The sequence below is a fragment of the Loxodonta africana genome, chromosome 2 (genome assembly GCF_030014295.1).
Source record: "Loxodonta africana isolate mLoxAfr1 chromosome 2, mLoxAfr1.hap2, whole genome shotgun sequence".
NCBI lineage: Eukaryota > Metazoa > Chordata > Mammalia > Proboscidea > Elephantidae > Loxodonta > Loxodonta africana.
In genome coordinates, this window is record NC_087343.1 from 229771559 (window position 1) to 229794454 (window position 22896).

At 50.2% G+C, this 22896-nt stretch overlaps 1 protein-coding gene across 1 annotated transcript; it reads right to left on the reverse strand.

Moving 5' to 3' along the window:
* Nucleotides 1–936: 936 nt before the first annotated feature.
* Nucleotides 937–12846, reverse strand: IBA57 (iron-sulfur cluster assembly factor IBA57). The gene is made up of 3 exons (XM_003421217.4): nucleotides 12506–12846; nucleotides 2301–2647; nucleotides 937–1856 (listed from the first exon to the last, which is right to left on the reverse strand). The coding sequence occupies exons 1-3, from the start codon at nucleotides 12844–12846 to the stop codon at nucleotides 1465–1467; spliced, it is 1080 nt and encodes a 359-aa protein (XP_003421265.1). The 3' UTR covers nucleotides 937–1464.
* Between the last annotated feature and the right edge of the window lie 10050 nt (nucleotides 12847–22896).

Here is a 22896-nt window from a genome sequence, read left to right on the forward strand (position 1 = left end):
GGCTGCCTGGTCTCACCCAGGTGGCCTCTGCATCAGAGGCAGCGAGCCCTCCTCATCCCTCCTCACCACGGAGCTCAGGCTGCGGTGCTGCAGAGGCTGTGCCGAGTCTGTGGGTTCTAACCAAAGGGCAGGAAGTGTTGACAGACATGAGTAACTAGTGCATCAATTTTTCTCTCTCCTTGTGAAGTGTCTGGGAAGAAGTACGCCCGGGAACTCACCAGTCAGCAGCAGAAGCTAATTCGAATGGCTTTAAAGTTACACCTCAAGAGAAAACAAACTGGCTTGTGGGCTTTGTTTCAAAGGGTATACTTGCGCGTGTGTACACATGTGAGTGTAAAGGTACGCATGTGTAGACGTGTGCATCTACCTGTGTGCGTGTATAAGGTGTGCATGTATAGGTATGTGTATCTCAGTATGTATACTGGTGTGCACGTGTATAGGTGTGCATGTATAGGCATGTGTGTCTCAGAATGTATGTACTGGTGTGCACGTGTATAGGTGTGCATGTATAGGTATGTGTCTCAGTATGTGTGTACGCGTGTGCACATGTACAGGTGTGTGCATGTATAGGTGTGCATGTACCACTGTGTGCACGTGTACCAGCGTATGCGTGTACTCGCGTGTGTACAGGTGTGTGGGTATAGGTGTCTGTGTATAGGTGTGCACATGTACTGGTGCGTGTGTAGGTGTGCATGTGTAAGTATGTGTGTATCAGGGTGTGTGTGTCTCCACATGCACACTCAACTATCTCAACAACATAGAGGTGTCAGACCCAACATTCCTGACCTGCAGACAACCTGAGATGTGTTCCAGAGCCAACCCCATGGTAAAGCATTATCAAATCTCTCACCCCGGAAATCCACCAGCAACACACGTGGCCCCCATCCTTGGCGCTCCAGAGCCCACACCAGTCCAAGGCTGGTTTCTGATTAGGTCAGGAGTCGGTGCTGGCGATCCAGAGCCCACTTCCTCACTGTGCCGGCTCCATGCACCAAGGCCCAGCTTTGTCCTGGGCTCTGATGGACAGATGGCCCCTGGGCCCATCTGCAGCCTGGCCCTGGGTCTACAGGGGCTTAGATCAGCACAGTGGCAGGCTGGCTTCTCCCCCAGCAGGGGTCCTACCTCTTCTCCTGAGCCAGAGGAGAGGAAGGCCCAGTCCTCAGCTAGACACTGAGTGCCAGGGTCTCCGAGGAAGCATCCGAAGCCTGCAGCCACATGAGGTGGGCACATATAGGAACTTCCCAAGGTGGGTGCTCACAGGGGCCCACTTGGGGAACACTGGCCAGCTGGCTGCCCTCCTCAAGGCTCCCCCAGGGAGGTCAGGGGCGTGACAGCAGCAAGGCCCTGGAATGCCTGCTAAGCTGCAGAGAGCACAGCAAACAAGTGGACAAGCTCCATAGGCCAGCACCCTTCATGGCACCATGGGCAGCTCAGCCCAGCCAACACCAGAGGGGACATTCAGGTTTACTTGGTGGCTTTGGGCCACCAGGCTGGCACAGAAGCACTTAAGGCCACATGACCACTTTCAGAGCTTTTGATGTACAGAGGACCCTTGATTTTCTCAGTCTGCAGCAGGGCCAGCCCCAGGTCGCCCTCACCGGCCCTGAACTTCCCAGCTGCCTTTCCTGACTCAGTGAGGACAGGGGTGCCAGGCGCAATGCCGGCTGCCGGCAGCGGGCCACACAGCTGCACGGGGAAGAGACGCTTGCGGATGACACCCATGTGGTAGGTGCGGGCCGTCAGCTCCTGGCCGACATAGCAGCCCTTGGTGAAGCTGACTCCGTTCATGAAGGCCAGGTTGGACTCCAAGGGCAGAGCCACTCCTGGGGGGAGGTCTCGTACCCCCTCTGGAATGCCTGTTGAGAGGGGAGGGAGAAACCGGGTCAGAGCTGAAACGGCAGTGACTCGGAAGGCCTCAGCCATGCTGCCAGGAGAGCCAAGCCCAGAGAAAGGGTGGGCTTTCCCTCCCCCGCTCCCAGCAAGATCCCAGCCCCAGGTGAGCCAGCCCTTGAAGTTGAGCATGAGGGGACATGACACCTGCGAGTCCCCAAGCCTCGCAGGCCCTCCCCACTGAGTTCCTGATGCTTCTCCACCTGGACACTTAAGGCTCTTCCGAAGGACTCATCACCCAGCACCCGCTGAGGCACCTCCACTCACACCTGCAAGGGAACCCCACGGGAACCCACCTCTGATACTCTGTCCCCAGAGGCCGCCTGCCTGAGCATCCCTCTGCAGACCTGCTCCCCGCACTGCTGCCAGCCCACCTTCCTAACCTGCCCTGCCCGCACAGAATGCATTACCTTGCCGGTATCGGTGCCTGTGGTAGTCCCTGAGGTCTCCGTGCCGGCTGCCGGGCACCAGGTACAGGGCCGAGCTCTTCTTTGGGGTGAGCAGGCGCCAGCCCATGCAGGCCGTCCTGGGGTCGGCAGTGAGGATCGTGGCCCCCTCTGCCTTCTCCTGCAGGGGGGCTCTGTGGACCTCGGAGGTGCTGGGCAGCATGGCCCACACTCCCAGCTCCGGGCAAAGCTCCACCTCCACCTTCCGCCGGATCCGGTGGAACACCAGGTGCTTCTGCAGCGTGTGCGCCACGGAGATGTCACACTCGAGAAAGAAGCCCGCTGCCGCGTCCACACCTGCCTCAGGGACCCTGGAGGAGACAGTGCGTGGGAGGTGAGGGGACCTGCCACTCCCTCCCGACACCACCAGGCCTCCCATGGTGTGCTGGCACCAGGCGAGGACACCCCACTGGGACTGCTGGCACAAGGTGTGTGGGAGGGCTGCCCCTCCAGAACACAGGCTTCTCCTCTCCCTGCTTGCACGTCAGCTCAGGGCACGCTGAGCCACCACACCAGTCCCGCGGAATCGGACGGGGTCACAGCAGCACCGGCCCTGACGTTGTGAGCCATCACCAGCATGCACTGGAACTGGCTCGGGGACCCAGGGATGCCGGACCATGACGGCCTCCCAGAGCTCGGACAGCAATGGGAGACAGCCCAGGGCTGCGACGGCAACCAGCAGCTAGCCAGATGGAGGAGGGGCGGTGTACCCTAGCCAGACAGCAGTGCAGGATGGGGGGTGGGGGTGCTGGTGGCACCCAGTGCTGAGAGGAGACAGAAAGGCAGGGCAAGCCACATGGGGGAACAGGGTCTGCGTCCTGCTGCAACAGGTTCGGCCTGGGTCTCAGGAAGACCGCTCTGGCGGGGGGCGGGGGTGGGGGTATGGGGTGGGGCCCAGGCACTGAGTGAGGAGGCCTGGCTCTGTCAAGGGTGGCATGGGCAACAGACTGGGACTCTGCTGTGGCACAGCTGGTCCTGGTGGCCAGGGGATGAACAGCAGGAGGGGCCACAGCACCTCCCCACTCTACCCAGGGCAAACGGAAAAACCTGGCTGTGGGCTCTCCCGGTTGAGCTTGAACTGCACTCCAGGTGGCCACACCACTTGGGATGACACCAGCTCGTCACCCGGGGCCAATGGCTCCCAGGCTTCTGATCCAGGCCACTAGGTGGTCGATGGTGCCATTTACTGAGCAAGAAATGGCAGGAATAGAGGAACAGTTCAGCTTTGGGCAGCAGATGGAGGTGCCTGGGCAACAGCTAAACAGAGAGTCCAGGGTGCAGCTAGTTCAGTGGCCCAGATTGTAGCTATGGATGACTAATGATCGGCACGCCAGGGCAGAGGGAGACACGGAATGGGGGTGAGACCACCAAGGACATGTAAGAAAAAGTATTTCACCAGGTGCTCCCCAACCCCCAGAAAATATCAGCAGACCTCCCCCCAGCCTCCCAGAGCCCATTAGCAGGTGTCCCCAAGCCTCCCAGGTAGGAGAGAGTTGGATCCTTTTCCAGAAAAGCCAATCACCCCCAGAGGATCTCCGCAGGCTTCCCCATAGTGCAAACCCTGTTTGCCACGCCCTGCCCTGCACACAATCCCTCTCATTGGCTTCTCAGCACCTCAGCCAAGGAGCACCGCACGTCTGGGGAAATGACAGAGAACAAAACAACAAGGGATCATGCCTTTAAAACATGTAGAGGAAATTATTTAAAAAGAAAAATCAGGAAATAGAAAAAGTTCTTAGAAGTTAAAAACACAAAAGCTGAAGTATAAACTTAAATAGAATTCAATAAAATTGAGGAAATCTGACAGACAGAAAGATAAAGACAAACTAAGAGAGGAAAAAATGCGAGGCTTAGAGAATCAATTCAGTATGCGGCTCATAAGTAACTGTTACCTTTGCCACGAGACTAGAAGAACTGGATGGAGCCTGGCTACCATACTGAACATTTGGATCAAAGAGCCTATAGAAGAATCCTAACTAAAAGGGGGAAAACGTAGAACAGTATTTTAAATTCTCACGGAATCCAGGCTTTCTGGAACCACCGAGGCTGGATGAACCCCCGAAACTACTGCCCTGAGATAATCTTTAAGCCTTAAACGGGAGATTGAGGGTTACTGGGCAGTATCTGCATCCGCCACAAAGGGGCACTGCTGCCCCAGGTGTCCACTGGGCCTCCTCCCGTCTACTTTCCCACCTAGAGTGAAGGCTTTGGAAAAACCCACAAAGAAATAAAGTACAAATGCCAAGGTCTGGAATCCAAGGTTCTCCATGCTCCCCTTCTTCTCCCCGCCCCGACCCCACTCCCCTAAATACTCCCCTCTGCTCATGCTGCCCCTTCCACTCTTGCCGGCACCTCTCCCTCCTCCAGAGCACCCTCCTCTAGGACAGCTTCCCTGACCTGTCCAATTCCAGGTGAGCTCTGCCTGTGCTGCTCTTGAAGATCTAAGCCAGCTCCACCAAAGAGGAGTGCAGGAACGCAAGCTGAGCCAGCAGGATCCCTGCAATGCAAGGAAGCAATGAAGCACTGGAGGCACGCGCCCAGGCTCCTGAGACCACACCTGGGGGTCAGGGATGCTTCCCGGTTAAGACAACCCCGAGACAGAGTCCCTAAGCCGAGCCCATCGGGAAGCTGAGCTGCAAAGGCACGCAGGCCCCAGGCAGCTTAGGGTCCAGGGCTCTGCCAATGGTTTGGCATGCTGGCTGGAACAAGGGTGCTGGTGGGAAGACCCAGCCCCCAATGTCTTACCAAGAAGTTGGTTAGACTGCCACGACGGTACTGGGGGGCCTGCTAGAGGATTTTTAAAAAGAGAAATACATCACATTTGAGGTTTTAAAAAATCATTCTTGAAAATGGTTTTCTGGGTAAACACGATGGACAGAGAATTTGTGATTACCTCTCTTCTCCCAAATGCTCTACGATGACAGTGAAGGAACTGAAAAGGCCAAACATTCACAAAGATGACACAGGGGGTACCATAGTCCTCTAGTGCTGCTGTAACAGAAATACCAAAGCCAGTGGCTTTAACAGACAGAAATCTAGTTTCTCACAGTTTAAGAGGCTAGAAGTCCAAATTCAGAGCGCTGGCTCTATGGGAAGTCTTTCTCTGTCAGTTCTGGGGAAAGGTTCTTCTCTCTTCAGCTTCTGCTTCCTGGCTTCTTGGAAATCTCCACGTGTCTTGGCACCTATCTTACCCCATCTCTCATCTGCTCCTTGTTTAGTCTCTTTTATATCTCAAAAGAGATCTGCTCAAGACACATCGTACACTAACCCTGCGCCCATTAACATAGCAAAGACAACCCATTCCCAAATGCGATTATAACCACAGGCATAGAGGTTAGGATTTAGAACACATACTTTGAGGGGACATAATTCAATACACACAGAAGGAAACAGTCACATTTTGGGAAGGTGGAAAGCTAAGGATAGGTAGCACATAACCTAACAGCACAGAGGCTGAATCATAAGGGCCTACAGAGTAGGGTGAAAGGCCAGTTTTGCCTGTGAAGCTCTGAAATCTTAGGAATATAGACCAAGATGTGGGTTAAAAATAAAGAGGCTGACTGAAGCCTGAGCAAGGAGCAGTGAGACTCTGCAATGTTGCTGTTGGTGCCGTCTAGTCGGTTCCAACTCAATGACCCTAAGTACAACAGAACGAAACACTGCCATCTTCACAATCATTGTCATGCTTGAGCCCATTGTTGTGGCACTGTACCAATCCGTTTTGCTGAGGGTCTTCCTCTTTTTCACTGACCCTCTACTTTACCAAACATGATGTCCTTCTCTGGGGACTGGTCCCTCCTGATAACATCCTTGAGATGATGTCTCACCATCCTTGCTTCCAAGGAGCATTGTGGCTTTAATTGTTGATTCTTCACCCTCTCTGTGTCTGGCGGCTTTGTCAATGCCCCGCTGTGGCAGGCGTTTGACTCCTTCGGCTAGTGGGATGTTGGCAAAGGTGACGGATGTGGAGGCACGTCTTGGCACGAGTACGTGCCCAGGCCAGAGGCATGGATTAGAGCCAAGTCACCCAGATCTCTGGCCAAAGCCATCCCAGATCAGACACGGCTCAGCCAAGGTCAAGCGTAACCTGCAAACACATGTGTTAAATCCATGTTCGGGCACATGGCTGTGTGCCCCTGAGGTTTGGGCTGCCTGCGACCCAGCACGATTGTGGGGACAGGGAACTGATACAGAACTCCACGTCACTGCCCCTCCATCACACAGGCAGGTGACTCCCTCCATCCCCACCCCAACAGTGCCAGATTTGGGGAGCCCAGGCATGGAAAATGGCAAGGGTGAGGATGCAGACAGAAAACAAGTACCTGTGGTAAAACGCCTCAAAATGGTCCACGGGACACGTCTGGCCTCCTTATCAGGATTCTTCTGAGAAACTGAACTGCCCTACCCCACACCCCAAGAAACTATGTACATACTAAGATACCTCAGGCTATCCCACAAAAAGTCAGCTTATCATGAGATCTTCTTATGGTGAAGCCCTTCTGTCAACAAATCTCACCCAGAAGCCAGATTCTTATTTCATCTCTTTCTAGCAGCCAAGCATTTGAGGAAAGCCCCCAAAATGAAAGACAGAAATCAAACCAAACCTGAAAAAAGGACCCAGAGAAAACGAACATATTGGGGTGGGGGCGGGGGGGGGAGCTGTAACAAAAACTACAGCCTCATCTAAGACATTATACTCAGGAAACAAGAGCAGGATGCTTTACGGAAGGAACAAGTGAAGGCTAAGCAAGATGCTCTCAGACATTACAAGTATGAGGGTTGAAATAAAAAGGTCCAAAACCCAAAAAAAACAAACCCAGTGCCACTGAGTCGATTCCGACTCACTGCGACCCTATAGAGAGAAAGCAGAGACGATGGCAGGCAGGAACCAACCGCAGAGAAGCCAGGGATGCACAGGGGAAAGGGCCCTGACCCCTCTGTCTCGCAACAGGGCCTTCTCCCCAGAGGAACTGCCAAAAAGAGCGAAACATGGTAAGAGGGCAAGTAAACTACAATTTAGGAGATAATACTGGAGCCATTTATTCCCTGTCCTTGAGCATAAAGAACGTGACTCATCAACTGGGCCCTGAGGCATAAGGACAAGAGCTAGGACAATCTTGGAAAACATCTTTTAGGGAATCTTTCCTGTAAACAAATCATAAAAAGAACATGAAGACCCACATACTTTCCACTCTTATCTTTTTCTATTAGCACTTAGTGAACAGAAGATTTGTTGGCCCAATGAGGACCCTCCTGACTGTTGTTACTGAAGCCTGTAGCAGTGATTGTTAAGGACGACAACTCACAATGTAGAATCCCGGCGATTCCGCAGTTTCTGGCCACTCTGTGAAAAGGCGGAGCTTTCACAGGTTTTGCCCATCTGTAACGGTAATGTGCACGGACGGTTCTATAACGTACCTTGGACTCGGACACAGCTTTGACAGGACACTTGTCCGTTTTCCCACATTCACTGGACTTGGGCAGACATGGCTTTGGCAGCATGCTTGTCCATTTCCCACTTTTGCCTCTTTAAATGTAAGCTGAATAAAACTTTTCTTTTTGTTTTACTGAACTTTGTGATGTTTTTACCCTAGAACAGTTATCGACAGCAATCATACAAGGAACGGGATATAAACTTATGAACTTCAAAAGTTGTCAGACAAGAAAAGAAGCATCTGGAGTGGAAAAAACAGAAGAGCTCAGCTCTCGGCCCCACCCCCCCACCACTGGAGCAGAACTGGCGCAGATTGTAGTTGTTGTTGTCAGGTGCCATCCAGTTGGTTCCAACTCACAGCGATCCTATGCACAACAGAACAAAATACTGCCCGGTCCTGCACCATCCTCACAATCACAATGCTGGAGCCCATTTGTTGCAGCCACTGTATCTTTTCTTTCTCTCCTGTCTTTTTTACGTAATGCCTATCATATACCCCCAAACCTTAGGGGTGTCCTTATCTTCCCCCTCTTATAACTGTTGAGGAGAGATGGGATCATAAATTACAGGACTGCACCTCTCTGGTGGAGTTCGCGACTCCCGAGTTCCCTGGTGTGCCCCCACAGGAATTACGTATTCACCACCACCACCACCTACGGGGAATAGCACCTGACACACCATTCTTAATTAAAATTTCAGAAGGGAGTCCAGAGTTGGGTGACTTTGTCCTTCACTGCCATGCCAGGGAGGGACAGAGGCGCCCACAACCATCACTACCCCCATTCCCTCAGGCTATACAACAGCAAGCTGAGCAGCACACCACATACCCGGTTCCCAGAAATTAGCTAGTGGAGAGAAACTCCTCTCCAAACACTACGGTGGGACAGTCTACCATACCAATCAGAGCAAACAAAATGTCTGCAAAGAACCACCCAAGCATATACCAAAAAAAAAAAAGCCAAACCCACTGCCATCGAGTCAAGTCTGACTCATAGCGGCCCTACAGGACAGAGCCGAACTACCCCATAGAGTTCCCAAGGAGTGGCTGGTGGATTCAAACTGCCAACCTTTTGGTTAGCAGCCGTTGCTCTTAACCACTGGGCCCCCAGGGCTCCTACCACCCAAAAAACATATGCAAGTTAACAACTGCTGGCACAGCAGCTATGCAAAAAAATACAACAGATGAAAAAGTACAAAAAGAAAAAAACTCTCAAGAAACAAAAGGAAATTCTCAATGTAGAACAACTTATAAGAATATGAATTTGATAAAACAAGGGATCAAAGGGAAAAAGATATAAGGGAGATTGCAGACATAAGGAAACAAATTTGGGAGCTGAAGCAACATCATTACAAAGCTAATAAATAAACCGAAACATCAATAATCAAACTGTTGTTCTTGTTAGGTGGCATGGAGTTGGTTCTGACTCATAGCAACCCTATATACAACAGAAACAAACACTGCCCAGTCCTGCGCCATCCTCACAATCATTGCTATCTTTGAGCCCATTGTTGCAGCCACTGTGTTAATCCAGCTTGTCAAAGGTCTTCCTTTTTCACTGACCCTCTACTTTACCAAGCATGATATCCTTCTGTAGGGACTGGTCCCTCCTGATAACATGTCCAAAGTACATGAAATGAAGTCTTGCCAACCTCACTTCCAAAGAGCACTCTGGCTGTACTTCTTCCAAGACAGACGTGTTCATTCTTCTGACAGTCCGTAATTCAATATTCTTTGCCAAAGCCGTAGTTCAAAGGCATCAGCTGATAATCAGAATACTTCTGAAAATTACTAACATAGAAAACTCCAGATAATAAAATATAGGGTTTTTTTTTTTTTTTAAGATAAAAAAATTAGAGAAAAGAAAATAAATATGTAAGACAATGACAATGAAGTAGGAAATACACAGAGACCTAAACCTCCAGAGCAGGGGTTTTTCTTTAAAGGACCAGATAGTAAATATTTTGGGCTTAAGGCCATAAGGTTTCTATCACAACTACTCAACTCTCCCACTGTGTGGCAAAAGTAGCCACAGATAATATGTGAACAAAGGAGCATGGCAGTATTCCAACAAAGCTTTATGAAAATGGCAGCAGGCTGGCTCTGGCCTGAGGATCATACTTTGTTGACCCCTGCTCTAGATTCACTTTGCCCACCAAGTACCCAGAAATAAGTTATGGAAAAAGACCCAAAATAAGGCATATTATTATGATATTTCAAGACATCAGGGATAAAAAAAACTCTTAAAAGCTTCCAAAGAAAAAAGCAGTTGACATATAAAGAACTGGTAATAAGAACAGCATTAGACTTCTCAAAAGAAATAATTGCAGCCAGAAGACAATGAAGTCACGCCTTTTAAATTCTCAGTGACAATTTTCAACCTAGAATTTTATACCCAGGTGAGCTATCAAGTAAAACCATTTACAGACATACCACGAGTCAAAAAACTCATGTCATGTATCTTATTTCTTAAGAAGCTACTAAACAACGTGTTCCTCCAAAATGAGGGAGTGAACTGAGGAAGACAAAGGCAAAGAATCCAAGAAACAGGATGCACACAGGAGAGGGATGATGGGATTTCCCAGGGTGAGTAAGCAGGAAGTCCTGGGAGCAGAGCTGTGCAGCAGGCCTCGGAACTGATCCAGTTTAGAAAGGCAGAGCTCAGAGAAAAGACAGAACCGGTAGATTATCCAACACGACCGACTGCCTGTAATTACAGCGAGAAGGTGTGGAGTATCAGTTCCGGTTAAATCTTTTCTTCCTTTTCCAGATTCGCTGGAATTTCAGCTTGGACAAATTTCACTCCAGGGACCTCTTTTTTACCGTTTTATTTTGGTGAAAGTATATACAGCCAGATATACCATTTTGACTATTTCTGTACATACAATTCAGTGACATTGTTTACATTCAAGCTGTATTACCATTCTCACCACACCTACTCCTCACTTACTGATTATTTCATTATTTGCCATTTTGCATTTACGATAGCAAAAAAAAATCTACCATTCGACTATTTTGCACATTAACGACATACATCTGGTAGTAACAAACACCAAAATCTGAGGCAAGAGTAACCCCGGCTGTGATGGTTAGGGTTATGTCAACTTGGCTGGGCCATGTTTCTCAGTAGTTTGTCAGTCCTGTAATGATGTAACTGGCAGTTATATAATAATGTAATTGGCAGTTATGTAACGAAATAGTCAGCCTCCATTTTCACATAACGCCTCTTTTCACATAGTGACCTGGTCTTTGGAACCTACCCACATCAATTAGTGAGGAATGGGTGTATACTTTTCCAAATTATTCTACCATCATTATCTTAAACTCACTGCCCCCTAAGCTTCTCATCCAATATTTTGAGTTGTAGTTGTCAATTTGATCTCACATAGATAATTCTTTAAAAGATCACAATGCTCAAAGCAGATATACTAATTAAGCTATTTTTTGGTTCAAAGAAGACTTTAGGGGACAGTTTTGGTTCAAAGTTTAAAGATTATTTCAGAGCAGTAGTTTTGGGGTTTCATCCAGCCTAAATAGCTCCAGAAAGTCTGGATTTCACTGAGAATTTGAAATTCTATTCTGCATTTTTCCCCCTTTTGATCGACATTCTTTTATAGAATCTTTGATCAAAACCTTTAGTAATGATAAGCTTAAGTTTTAATTGCTCCATTATACCTTGTTTTTTTGCCTGACCTAATACCAAACCCAAACTCACTGCCATTGAGTCGATTCTAACTCGAAGCGACCCCACAGAGTTTCCAAGACTGTAAATCTTTACAGAACCAGACAACCACATCTTTCTCCCACAGAGCCCTGGTGGTTTCCAACCGCCAACCTTTCAGTTAGCAGCCAGTTGCTTGAACCACTGTGCCACCAGAGCTCCTTGCCTGACTTAATTAAAAGAAAAAAAACTGCTGTTGAGTCAATTCCAACTTAAAGGGACCCTACAGGACAGAGTAGAACTGCCTCATAGGGTTTCCAAGGAGCGCCTGGTGGATTCGAACTGGCAACAGCCCTAGTTCTTAACCATTATGCCACCAGGGTTTCTACCTGACTTAATACTATGATAAAATGACCAAATGCAACTTCAAAGTACAGGGGAAAAAATGTTGTGTTCTGTTCTCCCCACTTCCTCATTTTTCTGTTACCAATATAAACCCCTGGCCTGTCTCCGTTCGAGGGAGCACTCCTCTAGGTTACAGAGAAGGTGCTGCCCATTCACGGATCTATAAATCAAACAAGACTTCAAATTATAACACCTCATTTTTTTTTTTGACAAAACTAAGGCAATGAAAACCAAAAGTTGTAAAAAGAAATCAACGTTCTTTACTTGGCTTTAGCAGTAAATATTAATTAGTCATAATAATGGCAATTCTGACTGATTTAACCAAAACATTACTAGCTGGGGAGGGGCCTAGGGAAATTAGGTGCAAATCGGAGACCTCAAGAAGCACAGCATGTCCACAGAAAAACGATGGTGGCGCCAGAGGAAACCGCCCTGGGGACGGCTCATGGCCGGGCGTCGCCTGACGGTTTCCGTGAGGTGGAGGCAGTATGGCGCGCCAGGCAGGGCTGCATCGGGAGTGGCAGCTCTGACGGGCCCTCGCCCAGGCGCCAGGGCCCTCCTCGGCTCCCAAGGATCCTCCCTGGGGCGCAGGGACCCTCCCTGGGGCGCCGGGACCCACCCCTGGGCGCCCCGGCCCTCTCCGGCCCGCAGGAACCCTCCACCTCTCTCACCGGTACAGGATTACGTCATAGAGCGTCCGGCCCTGGACGTTGAGAAAGTGGGCGTAGCCCGCACGCGCCAAAGGCGGGGTCGTCCCAGTCCCGGGACCCGGAAGCGGCAGCTCATTGGTCAGCAACCCCGAGAGGAAGGGCACCGAGTCCGGCCCGCGCACGCGCAGCACCCCGCGCTCGCCAAGTGGGAAGCAGGTCCAGGCCGAGTCGTTGCCGTTGTCACCGCCAGGACTGCCTGCGCCGTGCGTGAGGCGGCGCCTCGGGGCCGCGCACAGCCGCAAGCCCCAGGCGGAGGCGCCACGGCCTGGGGCCGTCCAGCGGAGGAGCGCCGCGGCCGCCATCTTGGGCAGGAGTGAGGACGGGCAGGAAGGGACGGGACGAGGGTAGCGTCTCTGCGAGTTCTGCCACAGCGGCCCCTGGCGGCGCCCGCCGGGCAGGGGTGGGACGTCGGCATATTAGTCCGCCGGGGGATAGGGAGCCAGGGCCTCGGCCTGTCAGTCAGTCCGCCCGGGGAGAGGGAGGCGGGGCCTCGCCCTGTCAGTACGCCCGCGAGGCGGGGCGACACCGGGCGGCAGCTTCCCTGCCGTGGGTCCCGTGGCTGTGGGTTCCACTGCCTCTCCGTGAGGATTCTGCCCTCTTACCAGCGCAAATTCAGGGGCTAGCCAGGACAGTCGCTTCTCGAATTCGCCCGTGACTTCTTGTCCCCTCTCTGACAAATGGAGCCCCTGGATGGTGCAAAGAGCTGAAAGGTTGGTGGTTTGATCCCACCCAGAGGTGCCTAGCGACACAGGCCTGGCGATCTGCTTCCAAAAGGCCACAGCCTTGAAAAGCCTATGGAGCAGTTCTGCTGTGTACACATGGGGTCGCCATGAGTTGGAGTCCACTTGATGGTGACTAACAGCAGTAGCTTTGAAGCTTTTCATTCAGCATACAAACCTGGGGTCGTTTGTCCCATCCTAAGACATAGTTTTTGAACCCTGACTCCCCCATCAGCTACTATGCTCAATACTGTGTTTTCAGTGAAGCCCTGTAAGAGAGCATCTGTGCTGTCAGTCTCCAAGTCTTCTCTCCCCATTTTCAAACCAATATCTGTAATGTTATAACCAAACGCGGGTTCTTATCCTGTCCCATTAAAAAAAAATCCCATTAGCCGATTGAAATGAGGCAGACACCACCAATTGCAAGGGAAATTAAAAAAAAAAAAAAAAAAGTGGAAATATATTGTTTGGGCAAAGAAGGAGCAACATGGGGCCTAACAGCCAAAATACCACGAGCTCCCTACCCCAGGGGAGCTAGGAGCTTTTATGTCTCTGAGTCACCAGGGGGCAGGGATTGGCACCTGAAATGTGAAACCCTGAGCCCTCCACACCCAAATTTGGAAATCCAGGTGCTGAATCATGTTGCAAAGGAAGTCGCATCGTGGGACCTCTCGCTTTGCAAAGGGGCTCAGGTGCTACAGCTTGCCGGAGAATATCTTCCCCTCCAGTGATGCTCAGGTCCGGCATCAGGTTGAGGGTACAGTTCTTCAGGCCTTCCGCTTGCACCACACATGAGCAGGGTTCTGGTGCCAAATTCAAACTGCACCATGGTTGGGCCCAACGGCCATTGGAGACCATGGCTTGGCAGGCTGCCAATGGAAGGGTGGGAACCAAGGCGGAATGGGGGGAAGCCTCAGCAGAGGCTTCAGTGTCAGAACCTAGCCTCTCTTCTCTACTCTCGCTACTGCCGCTGGGCTGGCCAATCACCATCTCTCACCTGAACATCTCCCAGCTTCCACTGTTGGCCACCCCTCCCTGCATCCTCCTGACATTGCTCTTTTCCAAAGCCTGTCAGTGGCACCCATGGTGCCACTGTCACCTATGACCCCAATTCCTGGGCTCCCTTCCCCGTCAGACAGCCACTAGACTCACTCTGTTATTTCCTTCAAGATTGGGCCTAATTTCACCAAAGAAGAAATTCACGTGGCTAACAGATACATGAGGAAAATGATCATGATCATAAGCCATTAGAGAAATGCAAATCAAAACTACAATGAGATACCATCTCACCCCAACAAAGCTGGCATTAATCCAAAAAACATAAAATAGTAAATGTTAGGTTGTGAAGAGACTGGAATACTTATGAACTGCTGGTGGGAATGTAAAATGGTAAACCACTTTGGAAATTGATTTGACACTTCCTTAAAAAGCTAGAAATAGGACTGCCATATGATCCAGCAATCCCACTGTTTGGAATATATCCTAGAGAAATAAGAGCCTTCAGATGAAAAGGTATACGCACACCCATGTTCATTGCAGCACTGTTTACAATAGCAAAAAGTAGAAGTAACCAAGGTGCCCATCAATGGATGAACGGATAAATAAATTATGGTATATTCACATAACAGAATACTACGCAGCAATTAAGAACAACAATGAATCTGTGAAACATAACATGGAGGAATCTGGAAGGCATCATGCTGAGTGAAATTAGTTGCAAAAGGACAAATACTGTATGAGACCACTATTATAAGAAAAAAAAGTTTAAACAGAAGAAAATATTCTTTGATAGTTACACAAGAGTGGGGAGGGAGGGAGAGAGGGTATTCACTAATTAGATAAGAGACAAGAACTATTTTAGGTGAAGGGAAAGACAACACACAATACAGGAGAGGTCAGCGCAACTGGACTAAACCAAAAGCAAAGAAGTTTCCTGTATACAATCAAATGCTTCGAAAGCCAGGGTAGCAGGGGCAAGGGCCTGGGGACCATGGTTTCAGGGACATCTAGGTCAATTGGCATAACAAAAGTTATTAAGAAAAAGTTCTGCGTCCCACTTTGGTGAGTGGTGTCTGAGGTCTTAAATGCTAGCGAGCAACCACCTAAGATGCATCAATTGGTCTCAACCCACCTGGAGCAAAGGAAAATGAAGAACACCAAAGACAACGTAAGTATGAGCCCAAGAGTCAGAAAGGGCCACACAAACCAGAGACTACATCAACCTGAGACCGGAAAAACTAGATAGTGCCCAGCTACCACCGATGACTGCCCTGACAGAGAACTCAACAGAGAATCCCTGATGGAGTAGGAGGACATGGGATGCAGACCTCAAATTCTTGTAAAAAGACCATACTTAATGGTCTGACTGAGACTAGAGGAACCCTGAAGGTTATGATCCCTGAACCCTCTGTTAGCCCAGGACTGGAACATTTCCTGAAGCCAACTCTTCAGACAGGGTTTGGGCTGGACTATAAGATAGAAAATGATACTGGTGAGGAGTAAGCTTCTTGGATCAAGTAGACACATAAGACTATGTGGGCAGCTCCTGTCTGGAGGGGAGATGAGAAGGCAGAGGGGGGACACATTTGCTTTATCTGTCAGTTGCAGATGTCATGACACTTGGCCCCTAAATCCTGCACCAAGCAGCTCCCAAGAACTAGGACTCACTCCTGCTTCTCCACAGCACCAGAGCACACCTGCTGGTTTAAGACATCCAGCCAGGGGCAAAGTTCCACAAGTCTTCCAACTATGTCCTTTGTAACTGTCACTTTTTTCAATCTGTGGTCCCAGCCAGGATCACACATGGCATTTGGTTGTCATGTCTCTCTAGTCTCCTTTAATCTAGGGCATCGACCCCCCGCCACCCTGTTGTGGATTGAATTGTGTCCTCCAAAAATGTGTGTCAACTTGGCTAGGCCATGATTCCCAGCACTGTGTGGCTGTCCACCATTTCCTGGTGATGAATAAGGAAGATGGAAGAAGAATTGATGCATCTAAATTGTGATGTTGGCGAAGAATATTGAATATACCGTGGACCGCCAGAAAGAACAAACAAATCTGTCTTGGAAGAAGTACGACAAGAATGCTCCTTAGAGGCAAGGATGGCAAGACTTCGTCTCACATACTTTGGACATGTTGTCAGGAGGGATCAGTCCCTGGAGAAGGACATCATGCTTGGTAGAGTAGAGGGTCAGCAAAAAAGAGGAAGACCCTCAATGAGATAGACTGACACTGACTGCAACAATGGGCTCAAGCGTAGCATCAATTATGAGGATGGTGCAGGACTGAGCAGTGTGTCGTTCTGTTGTGCACAGGGTCGCTATGGTCGGAACCGACTTCCGTCTTGACAGGCACCTTACAACAACAGTTTACAAACCAGCTGTTCCCCATTGTCTGGTCACACAAACCAAATCCTCTTCACTTTCAGCAAGCAAGGTTTGTGTCATCTGCATGTCGTAGGTTATCAATGAGTCTTCCTCCAATCCTGACACCACCTTCTTCTTCATATAGTCCAGACTGTCAGATTATTTGTTCAGCATACAGATTGAATAAGTATGGTGAAAGGATACAACCCTGACACACAGCTTTCCTGACTTTAAACCATGCAGTATCCCCTTGTTCTGTTTGAATGACTGCCTCTTGGTCTATGTACAGGTTCCTCTTGAGCACAATTAAGTATTCTGAAATTCGCATTCTTTGCAATGTTATCCATAATTTGTTATGATCCACAATGTAAACCACAGGGATTATTATTATGAAAGATTGAATAGCACAATTCTCTGACTTACTGTTACTTCAAGAAGACAGGCAAGGTGTCAGGGGGAAGCAATCATGAGTTTGTTTCTGGTGATTCTCTTCCCAAGAGGCAGGGCAGGTGACAGGCTCAGGGAGCCTGGCCTCTTCCGTGGCTTCTTAGCAGCCGCTCTGCGATTCATCTTATCCATCAGGACAGGTGGTCCTTTCAGGGCACACTGTTTCCCAGCCTGGGCCTTACCAGGGAAGCCCGGGGCTTCCTCTCATCAAGCCATTCCCAGACCATGCTGGTGCTCTGCCTCACGGGGAACTGTTTAAAAAAAAAAAAATCTTTTATGATACTGAAATTTGTGAAGAATGCGGGCTAATGGTCCTGCAGAATGTCCCTCGGTGGGTTTACGGAATTATTTCCTTGTGCTTGCATTCAGATTCAATAAGTTTGGCAGGAAGGCTATGTTAGTGATGTGTGCGTCCCCCCCTCCACCCTACTCCCCACTCTTCATCAGTTGTTTATGTCCATTTGCCCACCGTAGATGGTTTGATCCCTGGTGAGCTGGTGCCCACCAGTCTCCCTGTTGTAAAGGGGCCTCTCACCCCCTGAAATGAGTCATCTGTAGGGGGACACTGTGATTGTGGGACTCTCCTACTTCCCAACAGCCATTCACCTGGAGGTGTTAGCATCTGACCACCTTATTAAAACTTGCCTCCCACCCACCTCCACCTGCTGCTTTCCCGTCCCTGTGCCCCTGCTGGCTTTGATCCATTCTCTGTAGCCCTCGGATCCTTGTGTTGCCTATTTGTGGTCTGTGAGCTCCGGGCAGGCAGCACTGAGCACATATTTGGGGCTCAGTTTGTGTTTGTTGAATAAACAAATTGCCGTCCCAGGGCCTGTGTGAAAGTGTTGCCTGCCTACTGTGATCATGCCCAAGCCTGTGAGCTCCAGCTCCTTCCCAGCCGACCTTCCCAGAGGGAGAGTCTGGGCTGACCTTGTGGTGGGAACAGAGCGCTAACGCCTGGTCAGCTTCCTGGTGGGCACCAGCCAGGCTTGGTATGCGGCTCCCCTGGCCCAGCTGCTGGCCCGCCAACCTTGGTGGGGGAGGCCTTCCTCCACTCAGCCCAGGGCCAGACACTGCCTAGCCTGGGGTTCCTGCGGGTGACCCCCACAGCCCTGCCAGCTGCAGAGAGGATGGAGAGGAAGCAGGGGAGAATGACATGGGAGCAGGGGCCGCGTTCCTCCAGCATCACATCAGCCATCCTCCACCAGGGGAGGAATGCACTTCCCACCCCAACAGCCCACAGGAAGGGTGAGGGGCTTGACCAAGCCTGTGCCTGGAGCCAAAGGTGTAGCAGACGCCACCCTGAATGAATCTCTCCTCCCAGCTGGCCCCAGGCCCCAAGGCCCACACAGCCAAGCCTCATTGTCCAATAGGGTTGCCAGGAGGCACACAGGGCATTTTAAGTTAATTCAAATTAAATAAAAGTAAACATCCGGTGCCTTAGTCACACTGGCCACATTTCAAGTGCTCATAGCCTCACGTGGTGGTGACTGACTTGGCGGAAGGGGCAAAGCACATTCCCGCTATCCCAAAGCTCTGCTGGGCAGCACTGAGCCAGGCCCTCTCCTCCAGGCAGCCTTCCTGGACCTATGAGGTGTACTTGGGTCCCACTGGCTGTTTCACTTCTTGCCACCCAACTCCCCCACCCCTGCCCAGGCTTCTTTTCATTCCCTCCCCTCAGCTGTGCAGGGAGGGGGCTGTGGGCCGGACCTGGGAGGCTCCCAGAGAACACATTGCCCTGTCTTGGCCTCATCCATTGATCTGGGCCTGGCCAGGGGCCTGGGCTGGAGCCAGAGCTGCCTCTGAGGCCACGGGCCCTGGAAGCCATCAGAGGGTGCGGGAACTGAGAGCTGGAAAATTGGCCAAGCCTTAGGGGTCCCAGACCCTGCTTCCCAGCTGCTGCCGGGTGGGGGGCTGGCTTCCTGTTATTCTCTCCTCATGGCTTCCTCCCTTCCCAAAGGAAGGAGAACAACCTCCCTGTTCTGGGGGCGCCCTTCGTGAACTATTTCTCCCATAAGCAGCTGGTGGTTGGCTGAGGCTGTGGAAACGGATGGGGACTAGATGAGAAAGTCTTCCTCGCATCCGATCCTGGTCCAGCCACTCCTCCACCCAGGCCATCCCTGCTTGGCAGGCACTGAGGCAGGCCTCACACATCCCTAGGGCCCGAGACAAGGCGCTGAAGGCAGGGAGTCGGGAGGCCTGAATCAGGGCCACTCAGCTTGTCAGAGAGCTGGAGAGACAGAGGACAGGCCAGGAGAGAAGGGAATGTGGACAACTAAGTGTTGGGTCAGCAGCGCCAGGCTCTGTCCTTATGGCACGGATGGGGGAACTGAGGCACGGGGTGGTTTAAGTAGCTTGTGATGGTGAAGTACTAAGCTTTGTAGCTGGGTTTAACCTTTCAGCGTTAATAGAGTCTGGTGTCTCAGGCAGTACCTTACACATTGGAAATGACAGCCACAGTGGTGCACTGCGGCCCAGGCAGAAACTACAATCATTGTCAGGGGATTCGTGCTAGAGGTAAGGTCAGTGCAGTGATGCAGGATTGGCCTCATGCAGCACAGCCTGCTTGAGCTTTCTTGGTCCCAGACGTTTCGGTGACATTCCTGTTAGGCAGGACGTGAGGACAGAACCTGAGCCAGTGCCATGAGAAGCTCATGGAACTTTAAGGCTGACGGGACCTTGGTGGTCCACCAGTCCCCGAGTCAGAGTCACAGAGGATCAAGGTCTGTCCCTAGTGTCCCTCCTCGCCTTCTTCCATGGCAATAGACTTCTTAGCTGGGCATACACTCCCCAAAATAGAGACTGTACTTGCCAGCCAGGGTTGCTGAGGAAATGTGAGTGGGGTTGTGTGTAGTAGCTTCAGAGAACCCTCCTTCATTGCTGGGGCATGTCCTCTGTCTCTTCTTTCTCACCATGCCCCCCTCCTACTCTCTGGAAAGCAGATGAGTTGGCTGGACCTCTAGCCGCCATTTTGGCACATGGAGATGAGGCTGTGGCCTGGGAAAGGTGGGCTGGTGGTCTGGAAGCAACATTACAACCACACTCCAAACTTGTACGAGGCTGAGAAATAGACTGTCTTGTTGAATTCACCCTTATTGGGGTTTTCTGAGATGTACATCCAGACCCAAATTAGGCTGCCATATTGATGGACATGGAGAAAACCAATGGCAGGGCCAGGGCCAAGGGCACAGGTATGCTAGCTCAGGTGCTACCTCCACCTGTGCCCCAGCCAAGGCTCCTTCTGCCATCATGGTTTTTCACTGAGGGGCCCCCTCACTTGTGAGTGTGGCTACTGTCAATGCTGCGCAGTCAATGGGCTTGGAGCACAAAGGCGCCTGTACCACATAGGATGGTTCCAGTATCAGGGAGTAGCCTCAGCTCTAGGAGCATACACATGAAGGAAATGCATCCTACACAGCAAGTCCCAAAGCAGACAGCTCCACGTCTCAGGTCCAGGCCTGGTCTGACTTTCTGCCCTGTCATTCTCAACGAGTCAGCCAGGCCCTAGCTGGCTGACACCGTTCCAGGAGGGGATTCACATGAAGGCTGGGCCTGCTGCATGCGAAAGCTGGACAATGAACAAGGAAGACCAAAGAAGAATTGATGCCTTTGAATTATGATGTTGGTGAAGGATATTGAATATACCATGAACTGCCAGAATGAACAAATCTGTCTTGGAAGAAGCCAGAATTCTCAGAAGTGAGGATGGCAAGATTCATCTCACGTACTTTGGACATGTTATCAGGAGGGACCAGTCCCTGCAGAAGGACATCGTGGTTGGTAAAGTAGAGGGTCAGCGAAAAAGAGGAAGGCCCTCAACTAGATGGATTGACACAGTGGCTGCAACAATGGGCTCAAACACAGCAACAATTGTGAGGATGGTGCAGGACTGGGCAGTGTTCCGTTCTGTTGCATGTAAAGTGGCTATGAGTTGGAACTGACTCCATGTCACCTAACTGCAACAGAGAGATATCTCACTGCAGGGGAGTAAGGTCAGTGGGCAGCTCTGCTCCGCACAGTGACTCAGGGACCCAGGTTCCTTCCGTCTTGTTATTCAATGGTGGTCTTGTCTGCATTGTCCTCACTGGCTGTGAGTGCATCTTCGACGCAGCTCACTGTTAGGACAAAGAAGTCATTGAGTGCGTAGCCGATGTGTCAAGACCCAAGCCTGGACCTAATATATGTCCCTTTCATGTGCCTCCCACCAGTGACACCCTGGCCGCACTGCCACTCCTATCTGTGAAAGAGTCCGGGAGATGCTGTCTCCACTGGAAAGCCAGAGAGAAGGCGGAAGTGGATTGTGGCTGCCAGGTTGCTGTCTGCCCCGTCTCCAGCAGAAGAGCAGGCTAGGTCTTCCTGTGCTGTTGTATAGGATTTTATCTTAAACATAAATAAATGCTCAGGTTTGTCGTGTATAAACTCATTTAGTTTATTGCAAAGTAGTCGTGCCAAGGCATGCAAGTAAGAACTCATGACGTTCACTTAGAACTGGAAAATCAAAATTAGCAATTACAATGTTAGTTCAGTGGTTAGAGTTCCAGTCTTAAGACTTCCAGCTTTTACTTATAACAAGAGGTCTCAGGAGGAAGGCTTGACCATGGCTCAGACTCGGACTCACCAGAAGTCTCTCATAGCTAGGGTCTGAGGTCAGCAACAGCAGGCAGAGCCTCAGTCCAGAATCTCAGTCTTTGGAGAGAGTTACCCACTAGAGAGAAGTTCCGTCTGTGAGCAGAAATTCAGGGTCTGTGTGTTAAATTCTCACCTTGGCTTCATGCGATAAGGGCCAGTGTGACATCAAAGGCTAGTATGTTCTGCCTTCTCCCCAGGGCTAGAGATTAACCGAATGTTACATCTTCTCTTCAAGGTTAGAGATTCGGGAGGTTGTTTAGATTTATGTCTCAAGGCTAGTTTACAGAGATTGACTATGTTATGTTTTCTTTTCTCACAGCATGCTGAGGCAAGGTCAGCTTAAAGGTTGCTTACCACATTCTTCACAGACTTCTGCTTTTCTATGTCTAAATTCAGAAATATTCTGCTTCTAAGTCACATCATAAGTAATTTACGCATGTTTGGCTTAAGATCATTACAAAAGTAACATAACGATGCTTTATACGTATTACAGAGTCATACACAATTTAAGAGCCATACAGAATCATATGTGATTTGAGAATGTTACAAAAAGCATACATAGCACAGGCCTCTCTTCCTCAGAGCAAGAAGAGTTTGCCCAGAGGCCCCTGGCAATCCTTTCTCACCCTGACCCAAATCACCACGAATTATATGCGAAGCAGCTCCTAGCAAAGAGTTTGAGATGACAGAATCTGGACAACCTGTGTGGCAATCACTGACTGATGTCAGAGCTAGCATAACAAGAAGGGGGAAGAGCTGTTGCCAAGGCCTCTGACAGCACGGGTTCCAAGTGGGGCGGGGGAGAGAAGTGGATGCTCCATTTTGTGTAAGGAGGGCTATGTTGACCAAGGTTCCCAGGGTCCGTGGGGCTGACGGCATTCTCCAGGTAAGATTTCCTACCCCATATGCTCTTCTTGAAACATGAGGTGGACACCTTCAGAGGTGGGATCTTTTTTTATTATTATTATTTTATTGTACTTTAGATGAAGGCTTACAGAATAAACTAGTTTCTCATTAAAGTTAGTACACTTATTGTTTTATGCCGTTGGTTACCAACCCCACGACGTGTCAACACTCTCACTTCTTTTCCTTGGGTTTCCTATTACCAGGTTTCCTGTCTCCTCCTGCCTTCTACTCCTTGCCTTTGGGCTAGTGTGCCCCTTTAGTCTCGTTTTGTTTTATAGGCCTGTCTAAT